At 33.5% G+C, this 10,678-nt stretch overlaps 1 protein-coding gene across 2 annotated transcripts; it reads left to right on the top strand.

Moving 5' to 3' along the window:
* The first annotated feature begins 2,187 nt into the window (after nucleotides 1–2,187).
* On the top strand, nucleotides 2,188–9,063 carry LOC145581331 (carbon catabolite repressor protein 4 homolog 4-like). Of its 2 annotated transcripts, none has more exons than XM_081638354.1 (10): nucleotides 2,188–2,485; nucleotides 3,321–3,421; nucleotides 4,048–4,088; nucleotides 5,222–5,271; nucleotides 6,061–6,130; nucleotides 6,267–6,388; nucleotides 7,369–7,502; nucleotides 7,946–8,096; nucleotides 8,230–8,377; nucleotides 8,581–9,063. In XM_081638354.1, the coding sequence occupies exons 1-10, from the start codon at nucleotides 2,433–2,435 to the stop codon at nucleotides 8,887–8,889; spliced, it is 1,179 nt and encodes a 392-aa protein (XP_081494480.1). In that variant the 5' UTR covers nucleotides 2,188–2,432; the 3' UTR covers nucleotides 8,890–9,063. The 2 variants fall into 2 exon arrangements, with proteins under 2 accessions (XP_081494480.1, XP_081494486.1); XM_081638360.1 differs by lacking the exon at nucleotides 2,188–2,485 and adding an exon at nucleotides 4,480–4,537 and having other exon boundaries at nucleotides 3,344–3,421.
* Nucleotides 9,064–10,678: the final 1,615 nt, after the last annotated feature.

Genomic DNA, 10,678 nt, shown 5'->3' on the forward strand with positions numbered 1-10,678 from the left:
CTAGTTTTGTATTTTTATTATAAAATTCGTATCACGTCTAATTTCAAAACATTTACTAGTTTTATATATTTATTATGCCGTATCACATTTGATTTAAAACTTAATTGTATTGTTAATACTGCTACATAAGCTTGATCATTAAATAACAACGTTTTTTTTTTTTTCCCTGTTTGGTTGGCCAATAGTGTTGAGTATTGTTCTCGCTTTGTTACTCCATCGGTACTTTTGAGAGTGAAATGTTACTCCTGAGCACGCATGCTAATGCAAAACCTTGACCATTTATACCCTAATTATTAATAGGTAAAATTTTAACAATTGAATAATTAATAAACTATTCATTGAGACGATTCTAACTTGTATCCGATAAATCACTAACATTAGTCAAAAAGATTAGGTAAATAGTGTAAAAAGTCAAAATATTTCATTAAAAAAAATAAAATGAAATGTTACATACTTTATTGTTTTAAGTGCAAATTTTTATTGCTTAATAATATTCTTAGTTTCTTAATAATAATAATAATAATAAATTTTTTTTGCTTAAATTACATTTTTAAAAATATACGCATTAATACAAATCTAATATGAAGTAAGATCTAATATTAGTTTAGCTAAAGGTCATCCTTGGAGAACCTTTATGCTATATATGTTTCCTTTATGATTTATGAAGATAAATAAAGCCAAGGAAATACCCCTCGAGTTTCACGAGATATAGAAAGCCAAGGAAGCGGTGAGTAATTGCAGTAGTACGAGATATAACAAGAATCATTGTTTTTGCATGGCTTAAGTAAGTTCTAATGTATGTCCTACCTCTGTTTAGTAAGTTCTAATGTATGTCCTACCTCTGTTTCTTATTAAGTGTAATAAATGAATACTTTATGTTTTATAAATAATACGGAGTACCCTTTTATTGCACATAATAAGAAACGGAGGCAGTACACAGAGTATCAGTTAAACTCGCAATATCTAAATCAATTGGCTATTTACAAACACGTAACAATGGTTTTCCACTTTTCCTCACATGGTTTTCAAAATTAAAAATTGATCAAATCATAAACTATTACAAAGTACTTGTATTAGTTGTATATTACAGAAATACATACGGAGTATATGGCATTAGTTGTATATTATGTGATAAGGACCGTCATCACCCATAGAATAGATTATAAATCATATTCATAGTCACATAATTTAATTAATCACAGTGTTAAGATGTGTCTTATAGGGGCCAATGGATATAAGTTGCAAACAAGCTGGCCCAGCCCATTGAAGTAAAATGCTTTACAAACTTTCCTTAAAGTTTAGTTAGTGATTTCCAAATTTGCTTTGTAAAAAAAAACGGTAGCGCTTCACATGTTGGATGAATCAGTATGACTTCAATTCATTTGGTAAAATTTGGAAGCATTATGGTTAAACAATTACCTAGTAATCTAGTATTAGTAAAATGTTAGCAATTAACAATTAGCTTAGTGTAGCAATTACCTTACCAAGTGAAAACCCTTTCAATCCATGGAGGAAGGGACGGAGTCTTCTACAAGCCTTACTTGATATTGTCCGATTGTCGGGCTAATTAGGTATTTGAACACGTAGCCATGGGTCATGGTACTATGTAATCTTTTCGTAACTTCAATTAAAAAGAAAATAACTAGGGAAATAACAATCATAACTTAAATAGTATGACAAATTTATTAGTGATTTTGTTAGAGCACATGTCCCACCATTACTTTTTATAAAACTTACAAGCTTACAACCTTTGTTCATTCGAATCATCGAAGGTTTACATTGCCAAAACTTTGAATGAAGACGACTAGCAAGTAAACTGTAAACACTTCTTGAGTACAAGATTGAAGCTCCATAACATGCTTTGTTCTTGTTTGCTTAGTGGGATTTTAGAGGGTGAAGCTATATATTAGTCTTTTGAATTCAATAAAGCCTAAATCCAAATATTTTGTATAATTATGGATCTTCTACAAAATATTAAGTACTTCATATTAACCTAAGCTCTATGCTTATAATTCTCCTAGGTTCGAAATATTTACCAACTAAAGCATAAGATAATTTTATAACACTTTTGTCATGAAATTTAGATCATACACTCGAGAGCATGATGTGCATTATGCTTACAAAAGACTAAATCATTTATAAGTAAAAGAACAACGATATCATTCTGAACAAATTTAACCAAGATTAGGATATGCATCATGCACTCAAATGTAAGATCGAATTTGCTCATCCCAAACCCTCATTAATCTAATTATTCCTCAATTAGTGAAAACGTTCAAGTATTTCAAGAACAGAGTTTACCATTTTTGCAAACTTTCATCTCCAGAAGAGCGCACAATTAGCCCAGGCGACCACCAACTCATTTGAATAAAATAACCCCATTTTTATAATTCTGAAAACTCGAAGAAAGTCAATCAATTCAATCAAAACTGATGTTGAAGACCCTTTCTTTGTTTCCTCGTTTACCCTTTTCCTCTTCTCGAAGGTCCATTTCTCTTTCTCTATTTCTTTCAGATTATTGGCATTCTTCATAGTCTTTTGATTTGATTAACATATGCCCTTTTTTTGCTGTTATCGTTTCTGGGTTTTCATTAATTTTGATTTTTTGCTGTTAATTTTTAATGGGTTTTGCTAATGTTGTTGTTTTTTTTTCTTTTTTTTTCAATTTTGTTCATGACATAGAAAGTTTGGAACTTTTTTTGTTTGTTTAATTTATATTTATGTAAGTTTTATTTCTTCAATTGGGATATCTAGTGACATTGGCCTGGCTTTAAAGTGATTGAATCAATTTTATGAAAAGAGGAAATATGGAAAAGAAGAAAATCAAGGACTTTAATAAAACCACTACAAAAATGAGCTTGACTAGTGTTGCATACAGTTGAATTATTCTTTCTTATTCTTTTGTTTTTATCGATTTGATGGCTAATGCAATACATTCAATAGGATGATTTGGTTTATGCTTATATTAGTTATATAGTAAAGTCTGATGTGGTGCACATTTGTAAATTGTAAGGATGATTAGGTTGGTGCTACTTTAGTAAGCTCTAATGTGATGTTCTGCATTTGAAAGGATGATTAGGTTGGCCCTTTTATAGTAGGTTCTAGCCAGTTTTCTTCCCTTATTATCAAGTAACTCGAATTGATGAGTCTAAATTGTTATTTCAACTCAGATGTCTAATCCAATTGTTTCACTTATATGCCTCAAATTGATTGTTGATGCAGTAGTTCAGCAGTAGAGGTAGTGTAACTGCTGTTGTTGATATTCGTTCAACATCCTATTATATATCTGAAATCATTCCATATAATTGATTTTCATTCAGATTTCCTAATTTTGCCACAATGTCTGTGGAAGCGGTACCATTGTGTCCTAAATTTGTTCCTGTGGAGCAAAGTAAAGTCACTTCGATCAGCAGCCCTGAAGGTATGTTTGTGCTTTACATTATCCTAGAAATCAAGTCTGCCAATTCATGATATGGGGCATAATTTGTTAATCCTGTAAAGAGTGTAAATCAGTAATTAATAAGTGTAACAAGTTTTTGATGACATGGATATTCTGAACTGATAATATGTTAAGCACTGAACTGAAAATCTGACACATAATATAAATTTAAATTTTGTCTGATTGAAATGGGCCCAGTGGGGGCCTGATTAGTTTCATCTCCTAGCCATGCTTTGTGATTAGCAGTTTAACTTCACTCATCTTGATTGCTCGTAAGAGAAAGTCTCCAATTCTTGAACGTATCATTGGTACCATCCTCAGAAGATAGTAAAGAATCTGATATTTTGATGAAATTATTGGCTATCTATTTTAGCCTTCCTATATGGGTTAATAATTGTACAGTATCGTATGCCATGCACCTTTTTTTTTTTTTGGGCTTTCTACCTTTTGACTTTAGATTCCTAACCGCTGATCATATTGGTCACTATCATTGGAACTTTTATGTAAACCATGTCAAGTCTTACTATTGCCCCACCTTCTTATGTACGGGAAGCCCTTTTTATGTTCTTTACTTGCGGCTGACTGGCATGCCTTTTTTTGTATTGCAGCATACAAATTCAGTGTTGTATCATATAATATTTTGGCACAGGTATGTGTGTGCTTTAGTTATTGACAAGTACGGAGTTGAAGAAATTCCTTATCTTTGTGTTTTTCAATTCTGAGCTATGTTACTAGGACTCTTCATTTCACCTTAAGTACTTGTATTGGATCTTGGACAATTGACATGGGGAATCGGACACCGGGATGTGCACTCCTGTTGGTCATGATTACCCAGTCTGAGTAACATAGCTTCTGAGTGAAAGTTTGCTATTTTACTTACTGCTTATGTTTGTAGCTGGTCATGAGCTAGAAGTTTCATTAAGGATAACTTACAAACTGCATGTCTGCATATGTTATGTTTTGCCATAGTAACCTTGCATTTTGTTAACGGAGAACCTCTACAAAATCAACCTTAACATAATCCCAATGTCTGTAAGCAGGCTTTCCTCTAAAGGAGGTTGGGCAAAATGGATGTATGCAGCTTGCGATAACCAAAAGGTTGTTTTTACTAGAACTTCAATCTAAATTGTAATAATTGTTTACTGCTTTGTATTGAACTATTGAAAAAGGCGTAGATCATATAAGTTGATGGAGAACTTGTACTACAGTAATTTAACTAAAATTCAATAATACTTATCCAAAATGAGCTACTGGTGTATCAGTAAGAAACTGTGAACTTCTTACCCTCCTCCCTTGGGATTATGAGGAGAGGACTTATGACAAAATTTCCAACTTACATTTTTCTTTTATCACCCACAACAAATCTTAGGATCAACAAGTTATTATTCTTCTTGATAGATTTACAGCTTGACACTGTCTCCTGTAAATTTTGTTTACATAATTCTTGTATATACTTCAATTAAAACAGATTTTCCTACTACTTTCCCTACATTCTTCATTTACATTTGTTTGTGCGGTTGTGGCCCCCCCCCCCCCCCCCCCCCTCCTCCCCCCTCTGAACTGGAAATTGAGAGTTAGAAGAACAGTCTCACTGCTATGTTTCTTAGCTCTGCAGTGATTCCAGGTAATGGTAATGGTAGTCAGTTTTTGTCAACCTATATGATTGGTTGGAATATGATTAGGTGATGTCAAATGTAAATCTCACTAACTTGCTTACCCTCTTGTAAGAAAGGACAGTTATGGTTTTAATGGTGTGATCTTATATTTGATTCCGTTTTGTAGGTATTTGTGAAGAGTTCCTATTTTCCACACTCCCCAAAACCTTGCCTCAGGTAACTTAACTATCTGAATTATGGTTATTTATTGGGTGTTCAATCCTGCATCTGTTGGTAATTAAATAATATGCATCCATGCTGTTGTACATGGCCAATTTTGTCAATATATGTGATTTTTTTTCTCAAGTATCTATTTGTATATGTGCATTATTTTTGTTTACTATGATTAATGGGGATAATGAGCAGTGTGGCAGATAAAATGCGTTAGTACAACATTAGAAAGTTGAAGGAGTTGTGCTATTATATACCTTAATGTCACCATTAACCCTAGGTGTTGATTCATGAAGCTCAACTGTATTATGTCAAACATTCTGGCTTTATTTAACGTGTTTCTTATCGTTTTCTCATGAACTTTCTTTCAAGGAGGGTTTTTGCTTTTACTCTTTTATGTATATCTATAGTTTTTAATTTTTTGAAGTTCTTGTTCCGAATGATTTGCTTAAGCATTTGACGATAAAATCTTCTTCTATGAACTACGTGACGAGTTATAAAATTAAAAATGTGGCGTTACTGAATTTGAGACTGATTGTTCTGGGGTTACCATGGTAGATGGGTCTAACATAAGGGCTGGATATATAACTTTAGGGCTGCATGGTGTAAAGATAGAAAGAAGTCAAATGACTAAAAGCTATGGTTTTATTGAGAAATAGATAATAATTGATGAGAATCAAAAGGAGAGATAACTTGCATCGTAGTAAGTGCTAATTTTAACAAAACTAAGATCTCACACTTCTATCCAAGTCCAAGCAGTAAATTTAACTGAAGGTTGGTCTTGTGTATTTGCAGATGGAAGGCTCGTTCCAAAGCTGTTTTAACTATTTTAGGAGATTTTGATGCCGACTTTCTCTGTTTACAGGTCCTTTAGCTTCTCTGTGACAACAATAGTTCGTGTTTCATCTCTTATATCTATGCTGTTAAAAGCTGCAATGTGTTTCCCAACTTATTATTATTTTTTTTTCTTTTTCCAATTGTTATTGTTCTGGCCGTATCAGGAGTTAGATGAGTATGATAGCTTTTATAGAGGCAATATGGAACAACTTGGATACTCAAGCATCTATATTCAAAGGAGTGGCCAAAAGCGTGACGGGTGTGGAATCTTTTATAAGCTGACCAGGTACATGGTGCTGTCTGATTCCTATGTTTTTTTCCCTAATCTAAGATAATCAAGCCGATATCATATCTGATTTTCTGCTACTTAGCTTTAATTTGTCAGTTGCATGTTCAGTGTCTGCCATATGAAGTATTAAGGCTCCTAAGCTGTACCCAATCCACATAATGGATGGTGTATTGTTGTGGTAAATGTGCTTAAGTAATTGAGAGTGGAAGTTAAAAGCTTATAGGTTGGTACAAGTCACCTTGTTTTATGAAATTCAAATGTTGGAATCACTTGAGCTTGTTGTTGCATGAACGATTTCTTAAACAAATACTTATTACCTTTTTTAGTGATGGAAAAATTATAGAATCCTCAGAAAACACTTTCGTCCAAATTTTTTGTAGTTTGGTTGTTGGTAGACGTGATGTCATGACCATTATTTTTGGCAAATGATGTCATGATTTCATGAACACAAATTCGGAATTGTTTCTCATAGTTCATGAAACCAGATATCATTAAGAGTGTATTTTATTCAAGCACTTGTTAATTTTTTTGCGAAGCTCAATATTGTTCTTTGTTACAGTGATGATTATGCTAGTTGTTGTCTTGTGGATCACGTGTGCACAAAACATATTTCTGTTTGTTGGTCCTGTTCTTCTAATGGCACAGACTATGGTGTGTATATTTGACAGCATAAATTGAGTATACGAAATTCTATTTACCTTTTCCATTTAATTTATATTATATACTCTGCAGACACCTAGCTACTGGTGGGTTTTGGATAGAAAGATGAATATGTTCTTTGAGCAAAAAACTCTGCCTTTGTCATATAGTCTACTCGTATGTTTTAAAATCATTCTTAGTGACTTACCAAAAAAAAAAAAGATTGTTCTTAGTGTTGCAGCCTTTCTGATACCTACTTCATATCGCATTTTTTGGTAGTCTATTTTGTGTTTTGCCCTGTATATTATTTCTTTATCTTAGCTTTTGGCGTGCTCCAGTGCAGAGTTGGTCTTACAAGAAAATATTGAATATAATGATCTAGTGAAATCTATTGACGATGAAACAAATAGTAGAGTGATGGATAGTGCTGTGTCAGTTGCTGGAGGAAATGCAAATGCTGAAGAAACCCAAGGTTATTATTATTTTTCGTTTCCTCTCTAATTATGATATCCGCTCTTGATATTCTAATTACTTTCCTATTTTTGCAAATCCCATACTTATCATTTCTTCTAAACTCCCCTGTGTCACCTTATTCTTCTGATCTTTCTTGATCCATAACCCCAATTTTCATCTGAGATCCCTCTTGCTGTTCTGGACCTAAATGGCTGTTAAAGTGAGCATTCGCCCAAATGTTCTTGCGGCTATATTATGGAGAATGTAAGTGAATGAGGAAGAAATTAAGATGTGGAATCTTCTACGGAGTATTAATTTCTTAGCTGTAGTTTTCATTAGGTTCTCTGTTTAAAAATAAAAAAATAAAAAATCCACCCACATCAAATATGTATTATGTAAACGTTACTTCACTCAAGGTTTTTTTAACCCTTCCATTTATATGCGTGTTTTGTGGATTTTCAGGTTCGACAGAAAAAGGTGCTGAAAACGACCGTGGAGACCCTAATGATCCTCGTGTCAGACTAAAACGTGATTGTGTTGGAATTATGGCTGCATTTAGACTAAAGAACCATTCTCAGCATCTTATTATTATTGCAAATACACATTTGTATTGGTATGTTGACTCATTTTTCAGTCTCTGATTATTTGATTTACTTGGGCTCGTATGTATCTACTTTGACTTGCATTCTTACCTTCAAGAAAAAGATATTCCTCTGATATTATTGAATGGCTGCCATCTATTCCAGGGATCCAGAATGGGCTGATGTTAAGCTAGCTCAAGCTAAATATCTACTGTCGCGTTTAGATCAATTCAAAACTCTAGTTTCAGAAAAATTTGAATGTTTTCCTTCTGTTATTGTGACTGGCGACTTCAACTCTACCCCAGGAGATCAGGTACGACTGTAGGATTTGTAAACTTTTCTACTTTTTGCGTTTTTTATTTTTTCAGAAAATTTTGTATGAATTCCTTCTGCTATCAGTTTACCTGAAAATTTTGTATGAATTCCTTCTGCTATCAGTTTACCTAAGAGTTAGGAGTTCTGCCACTGCTGCTTATTGGGTTAAAACCTGAATGTTTATTCCCTTTTGTCTACCAGGTGTACAATTACCTAATTTCCGGCAGCTCTTCCTTGGAGTCTACGGTTGAATGTCCTGATGAATTGCCCATTCCTTTGAGCAGCGTCTATGCCTGCACAAGAGGAGAACCGGCATTCACCAACTGCACCCCTGGCTTTACAGGTACTTTGGATTACATTTTCTTTTCACCTTCCGGTTGCATACAACCTGTGAGCTTCTTAGAACTTCCTGATGAAGACTCTCCCTCTGTGGCTGGTGGGCTCCCAAACTATCAGCATCCCAGTGATCACCTTCCCATTGGTGCAGAATTTCAAGTCCATACTCAATAACACCACCTGTTCTATGTTCTTCTAGATTCCTTTTAATTGCTTCTAGATTCCTTTTCATTTTCTCATGACTAAATTGGGTTCGATTTTTTTTCCAAACCATGCTAGACGATACAGTTATTGATTTTGACAATATATACAAGGTTGCCTTAAGTACATCACTCACAAATTTTTGCACTCCTTTTAATTGTCTCATTTCTTGTTTGAACTACACTATAAACATGGTTGTTAGCTCTAGACAAAAAAGAAAATCATCTCAAAAAGTTTGACTAATTTGATATGTTGGGCTACGCTTGGGCTAATTTTAGTCCAATGCATCATGCCGGTCTTGTAATCCATGTTTAATTTTCAAAAAACCGGCCCAAAATTTCTGCGCGAACCCAGGTTATTATTCGGGCCAAGACAAGCCAGATCACTCTTGATTCTTGATCAGCTCTAGTGTGTTAATAATAATTTGATTCACTGTACTCTCCAAAAAAAAAAAAAAAATGACAGAGAACAAGGATTAGTGGTTGACAAAATAAATGCAGCATGAATAAAATTGATGTACAACTAAGTTGGAAATGAACAGAACAAGGGTCAAGTCTAAGGCGGCGTAGATTTGCGCTGATATTATGTTTTGCAGAGTGTCGGTACTAACGCGTTAAACAATGTCACATACTATCATTACTTCATGCCATGTGCCTAAAATCCATCCCACCTTCTGCCCCTGTTTTTCTTCATTCATGTCCAATGGAGCCTCTCATGTTTGCTTATCCGAAACTACTCGGTTGGTTCTATAGATCAACGGTTAAGAATATATGACGGAAAAACAGGAGTATTTGCTTTCAGAATAGGGTTCTTACTCTATAATTGAGAGATGGGGGCATAGTTATGGAGAATATTTTTAATGTGTTTGGTCAAAATGAGTTTAAAGACATTATTTATTATGGCGAGCCTCTAACGACTCTAGAAAATGATCAATCTCATTGAACCTAATATGTCCATGGATATAATTTTGATTGAATGTTAGAAAACCACGCAAGTGATTTTCTTACATAGTTACATGTGATTGTGCTGGTTTGTCATATATACTTCGACACTAGTTTTTTTTTCAATACTTGCATTAATTTGAGTTATATATATGTCAAATGTCATTAGCATAATTATTACGGAGTAACATCTTTCTATCCGTGTTGATATTATAATATATTTGATGTTGTAATTTAGAAAATTAAATAAAGAGCTACTCCGTAATCGCTATGAGCCTATGAGTGAGTCCCTAATAAAGGTTGACAGCAAATTGGAAAATAGACAAAAGTGATCCAATACAATGTCCACCTATGTGGTTGTTTTCTTAGCTATCTTTGTCAAAATTGCCATGTACGTAGAGAAAGAGATTTCAACAACCAAAATTGAATAAAAGTGGAGATGATTTGTTTCTAGTAGTAGCACATACACTTTGTTAGATTGGATGCTTTACTTAAAGCTTTTATTTTTCATCCGTGATTATTCAACCTTAGTTTAAGGTTTAATCTCTCTTTTATGTACACACGCTCACGACCAAAATTGATAATCAAACAAATCCTTAGAACATATAATTATAGTAATACTTTTTTTTTTTTCACAAATAAATTAGATCTTTTTAAAGTTTAAAATGTGTTACAAATTTAGTTAACAATTAGGCACAGTAGAACTATTACGCATGGAATGCCTAATTGCTAAAAATGCCTAACTTTTTAGATCAAACAATTTCAAAAGAAAAAAAAAGGACCACAATAAACCATTGATACTTTGTCAGTTTATTCATGAT

The sequence above is a fragment of the Chenopodium album genome, chromosome 2 (genome assembly GCF_948465745.1).
Source record: "Chenopodium album chromosome 2, dcCheAlbu1.1, whole genome shotgun sequence".
Lineage (NCBI taxonomy): Eukaryota > Viridiplantae > Streptophyta > Magnoliopsida > Caryophyllales > Amaranthaceae > Chenopodium > Chenopodium album.

Excerpts from the sequence above, each read along its gene's own strand:
- LOC145581331 (XM_081638354.1), top strand. The coding sequence starts at position 2,433 with ATGTTGAAGACCCTTTCTTTGTTTCCTCGTTTACCCTTTTCCTCTTCT. Across the intron at positions 3,422-4,047 it reads TTCGATCAGCAGCCCTGAAG|CATACAAATTCAGTGTTGTA; the intron begins GTATGTTTGTGC and ends TTTGTATTGCAG. Across the intron at positions 8,097-8,229 it reads GCAAATACACATTTGTATTG|GGATCCAGAATGGGCTGATG; the intron begins GTATGTTGACTC and ends CATCTATTCCAG.